Here is a 6,000-nt window from a genome sequence, read left to right as displayed (position 1 = left end):
TCATAAAAAAAGGTTTCTATTACCCTTATGAATGTGTTGGTTAGGTCACATAAACTAACAGAAAAAGAAAACAAGAAAAGCAGTCAATTTTACCAACCAAGAATTATAAATGTAAGCCTTCAGAATTTTGAGTATGGATTCTCTTTCACTTTTACAATAGTTACATAACATATATACACTAAGCTAAATCTAAAAAAAAGTCAGAACAATAAAACGAAAAATTTTAGGACCAATGGAAAAAAATTAACAAAAAGTGGACACCAAAACTAAGCAGATTGTTACCTGGCGCTTCATTGCATGCATTTCTGTTAGACTGCTGTAGTATTCTCCTAGCATGTGCTGTAGGAAAGGGCAGACATAAGGATGAACATAAAATGTGTATGAGTAGTAAAGACAGGGTCTATAATATGAATAAGTGAATGAAAAAAAGAAATAAGCAAATTTCTTCAAAACTGCTTGCCAGAACTAAATGTTATCACAAGATACGGCCTATGTTCTATTTAAAAATAATCTCACCAAGAAAAAGATCTCAAAGAGTTTGTTATAAATTTGGATTAATGTGATTGACAATGACTAACATAATAAACTTCTATCATTTGTTTTTAGAAGTATATGCATCAGGGTGAACCTCCCACAACTCCTGAAGGAGAAGATGACCGTGTAATTTAATACTGGCAGTCATATATGCTACACTCTAGTAATTACATACCATGGGTAGAGTTACAAAATGCCATGCTGTAAAGAATTTTAGGGTGATAGTTACAACTAAAAATAAATCTTTTTAGAATGTGAATATGTAAATACACACAAATGTATTTACATTATTCAAACATTTTTTAATTCACCAAAATTCAATCATTATATTTTTCCAACTGACAGTAATAAGGTTTGAATTACTATGACCAATTATTAATTTTTTAAATAACTGATCCTTGATTTATTAGCCTTTCAGTTTAATGCTATTCCCCAACCTACACTCAACTATTTATTCTAAGATATCACTACTTGGTAAAGACAGTGAAAGTACATGAAAACTATAAAATTTTGGTAGCATTCTAGGTTTGAGACAATAGAACTGACATTTTTGCCAAAAGGATCCTGGACTTTACAGGAGACCAGGATTCAAAGTTCAGCTCTACCATCTCCTAGCAATCTGAGCTAGAGGAAGTCATTTCAAAATACAAACAAATGTGATGTTTCTTTCCTGATTACAAAAATAATAAATACTCATTATAAAAGTTTTAGAAAGTATAGACAAGTTTAAAGATGATGAAACCACTATTAATTAACCCTTTGATACATTTTCTTCCAGTCTTTAATTCACATTTTTGTTTATATATTAGAATTATATTGTTCAGACAAGACTAAATCCCAATTTTTTTGTCCACTTTTGTTTCCTTAGAATAGATTCCTACTAGTAAAATTACTGGATCAAGGGCATGACTTTTGAAGCTTTCCGGAAAAGTTGTACCAGTTTATTATATTACTGGCCCTTTATCAGTGATGGAAAAAAACAGGTACCCTCTCTGACCATGTTTCCTCATCTGAAAAATGGAAATATAACCAACTCAACATTATGAGGTTCAAAAGAGATGTGTTGGTAATTTGTAAATAATAAAACATAATACAAATGGTAGTAGCTGTTATCATTTTCAACATGGGTCTTGACAATTGAGATTATGAGTCTATACTTACTGCCTCCTTCTCTATATTTCTTTGAGATGTATTTCTTTATAAATCAGGAAAGTACTGATACTTACTTAAACTAGAATGGTGGCAAATACACAATTCCATTCATTCAATAAACACAAAGAACCTATCATGTGTCAGGTATTAAGCAGAAATTTAAGATATAAATATGAAAAAGTATTATCTGCTACCAGGGGACTTCAAAGGGTGATACAGACACTTAAACAGGTAAATACTATATAATATGATACAGGCAACAAAATAGATTTACACAGGCTACAATGAAAACAAAAAGGAGAAAGGAGAAGCAACCCCAGCTTGGATTAGAATGCAATTTCAAGGTTCTGGAATTAAAATTTTACTAACAGTCCAAAAGAGAAATGAGCTTACAAAGCACAAAAAGGACTTGAGGCAAAAAAATAATTATTGAAGTAAAAAACAGTGTGACAGCTTTAAAAATCTTTAGTGCCTCTGAAAGAATAAGGCTCAAGGCAGAGGGTGGTAAGAAATGAGTCTGGAAGGGCAAAACGGAACAAAATCCTCAATGGCCATATATGTTACATTGAGGCATTCGGCCTTTATCCTGTAGGCATGATGAGCCGAAGGTTTTAAGCAGGTGGGTGATATGATTTCACATCTAATTCTTATTCAGGTAAGATTTTCAGAATTTCAAATTAGTTCCACATTAATGTCAACTATCCTTTATTTAGAAAGAATTTTATTAAAATGTGTCAAAAACTAGTATCACAACAAAAAATATTTCCGGTTCACATTTCTTAATATCAATGAATGTGCACTGTAATCTCTACTATAAAACCTTCCACATGACACAAATGTGTGATAGACCAGTTTTAAAACTTGCTTTAATACAGCTTTTTAAATCTAAGATGACCTCCTTAAATTAAGGCAAACCAAAAAAGAACATACCTGAAGATATTTCTGTAGACCTACTATGTTTTATTATTTTTTCCAGCTGTTCATGATTCTTTCTGCTGAATACTTTTGCTTGAACAGGCTCTTCAGTCTGGGCTGAATGTCTGTTCCTACTTTTGCAAGGTTCACATGTGCTAGACATACTGGCACTTTCATATCCTTGAGTAAAAAGAGTGACAACTGTTATCAGCTGCAACTAACTCAAACTAAAAGGGAAACTGATTTCCATAGTGAAACAGTACAGGTAACTCAATTTAGAATGCTGTTGACAGCCTGGTATAAACAGAATACAAAACAGTAAATACTACGTCTTAGAGATATCTTTGCAATAACCTTTGGAAGCATGGGGTAACAGTAATAAATTCTACACTTCATTGCCCTTTGATTATCTGTACTAATGAGTACAGCCCAATTCAAAGTATATGGCAGACCTCACATGACCCAAATTCTCTACTTGACTCCAAGTTAACAGGTTTTCAATATTAGGAAATACACAAAAGAATCAAATTCAATCTATACAAATATCCATAGGGCATAGTGTGGTGGCTCCTGCCTGTAATCCCAGCACTTTGGGAGGCCGAGGTGAGAGGATCACTTGAGGCCAGGGGTTCAAGACCAGCCTGGGAAGTTGCTGGCACAGAGGGCATGCTCCGAGTCCATGTCCCTTTTTCTCTGTCTGATCTGTCTCAAATAGAAACTAAACTAGGCAGCTTCTCAGCTGACTCCTCAAAGTTCTCTAAAGAGTTTGAATATCTCACCCTTTCCTATGACTTGTCGTGGAGAGATATTCATATTACTAACCTTAGACACAGGGTTTATGCTACTTTAAGTGGCTGCCAGTTAGAAATTTATCTTTCCTTATTAGTACATTAGTAAGACTGTCCTTTCACCATGAGAAGAATATTTCCCCTCCACTTCCATTCTACTGAATATTACTATCACAGGGAAAAATGCGAGCATACTTATTTCATAACCAGACACTTTAACAGTTTACCTTGTAACTCTAGTAGCTATTTTCCAGTGTCTCTTGGGCTCTCTTAGTACACAAAAATACTACTAGAAAAAAATACATAGAATTTGTTTCTCTCCTTTTCCAGTATTTATTCCAACTATTTAATAATAATGCTAATTATTTAATTATTTGTCATAATGCGTTCCAAACAATGGTAAATAATGGTGGTGGTAGAGAGGGGAATCCCCGTTTAGTTCCTAATTTTGATATATCTTTGCAGTATTTTCATTTACAATGGCGCTTGTGATTGACATTTGCTAACAGTCTTTATTATATTTAAATATCTGCCTTCTCAGACCCATTTTATTTAGAATTTTCATTAGGAATGACTTCAAATTTTATCTGATCTACTGCTATATTATATGACTTTTGTCCTTTTAATTTGATATAATAAATTATGTTGACAGATTTCCTGGTAACAAATCATATTTCTGAAATGAATCCTAGTAACAAGTCTAATATTCTTATGATACAATGACAGATTCTATTTGCTAGTATTTTATTTTTACTTTTAAATTTATATTAGTGAGATTGATCTGTTTTCTTTATTGAACTGGTACCTCTCTTCTTTACCTTCCCCTATATAAAGATATCTATTCTGATTCATATGTTGTTTCTGTAGTTTTCTTCGGTTAGGACACACCAGTATCTTCTTTTCATCCTGACAGGTGAAGGGTCTCTTGACTGAATACAAGATTCCTGAGTTATAGTCCTTTCTTGACTGTGTATGGGTCATTTCACCTTCCTCTACTTCTACTTGTACGGTAACACTGATGTCAGTTTGGTTCTTTTTATATAATTGTTCTTTTGTATGAAAGCTTAGGAAATTTTTACTTTAAGTCAGTAATTTTATCAGACTATACATAGGTGTTTGTATTTTTCTCTCCCACTTCCCTCCTGGCTGGACAACAGTCAGCTATTTTGATCTGCAATCTCAAGTCTTTCTTTATCCCCTTTATTATGTATTTAATTATTGCCTCTCCATTTTTTTCCCCTTTAGAACTCTCTGTATATCAGATATCCAAGATTTGCCTTTAAGCCTCTAATCTTTTTCCTCTTGATTTTATCTCTTAATACTTTTGTTCTGTATAATGACATAATTCTTCCCCTTGATTTTCTAGGCCAGTAATTTGGGACTTAATAGCATGCATCCTCTTTTTCAAATAACCTAAACATTAAAAGTACAAATCATTTTTTCTACTTTTAAAGAATCTGTTATAATTCAATCTGCTTATGTGCCCTTATTATTTTGTTCAAGTGTGTATTTCCTTCAACAATTCTGTTTTTACTAGGCTTCACCTGTTATAGTCTGCTTCTGTCTTCTCTTTGGTCACTAGGTCCCTTTTATATGCACTGCTATATTCACTGGCCTCGTCATGATTCTTACTTTCCCTTAAGGCCAGACATAAATGCCGGGTAGCTTTAATGGTGGCATGCTGAGAGTATGTGATCTCATTCCTATGGTCAAGCAACATTCCGGCTAGCAAGTCGTCAGTCTCCAAACTAGACAATGAGGGCAAGCTTCTCTCTCGCTTAGTCCTCTCACCTGCAAAGACTAATGCCCTTCCATGGGCAGGGGTAGAGAGGATTGTCACCTACCTGTTTAATAACACACCTGCCTATTAGTAGCCTGAAGTGGCAAAAGATTGCTATTCCTAAAGGTGAGGGGAAGGGCCCATAATAGGAGGGGTTGCATAGATCTCCTCCAACATAGCTTTCTCCATGAACCAAGAAGCTCTGATCTTTGCCCAGACACTCTACGGAAGAGCCAGCAGAACCCAAAAAGCTTTGCTGCTTACATCTTCCAGATCACGGCAGCTGCTCTGCTAATAACAAATAGGTTCCGCAAGATGTTAATTCATTCTCTATGATATCCTATCTGGATTCAACCCTACCTTTCTATTTCTAAGGCTATCATTCAAGTTAGGACTTCACTGTCTCAAATTTAAGTTCCTGGTTTCTTCATTGGTCCAGCCACTCCTACCCAAACTGCATGAAACTTACTAAAAAAAGAGCCCTGCCCTCTTCATTACTATTGATCTTCACATAAAACTCATCTAGCAACAAAGGGTGTGACTGCCATAAGTAATATGTAAAATGACATGACTGGTAGTACTACTGTCTCTGTCTCTCAAGGCAGTAATTTAAGTCCCACTATGCCAGTCTATTTGTTCATTTAATAATATGCAATGCTCTGAAGAAAAAAATGTTAAGTATGTTATTCTAACAAGAACATTTACATAAATGAAATTAAACTTTTGACTGCTGTTACTGTATCACATGAAAAGTGCTGAATGAATTTTAATCGAAATTAAAATACAGGTTATGTGGCATATACAAAATTCTCTTTGGGGAGCCCCAGTATG

General features: G+C 34.3%; 1 protein-coding gene across 1 annotated transcript in view; it reads right to left on the bottom strand.

The window, feature by feature from the left end:
* The window catches only part of PCM1 (pericentriolar material 1), an 84,659-nt gene that overhangs the window by 28,194 nt on the left and 50,465 nt on the right, over nucleotides 1-6,000 (bottom strand). Inside the window, exon 22 of the mRNA XM_012662908.1 lies at nucleotides 2,617-2,781. Within this exon, the coding sequence (XP_012518362.1) occupies nucleotides 2,617-2,781 (165 nt within the window). The remainder of the gene's footprint in view (nucleotides 1-2,616; nucleotides 2,782-6,000) is intronic.

Source organism: Propithecus coquereli, unplaced genomic scaffold (genome assembly GCF_000956105.1).
Source record: "Propithecus coquereli isolate 6110/MARCELLA unplaced genomic scaffold, Pcoq_1.0 Scaffold79, whole genome shotgun sequence".
Lineage (NCBI taxonomy): Eukaryota > Metazoa > Chordata > Mammalia > Primates > Indriidae > Propithecus > Propithecus coquereli.
This window is presented reverse-complemented; position numbering and strand designations above follow the sequence as displayed.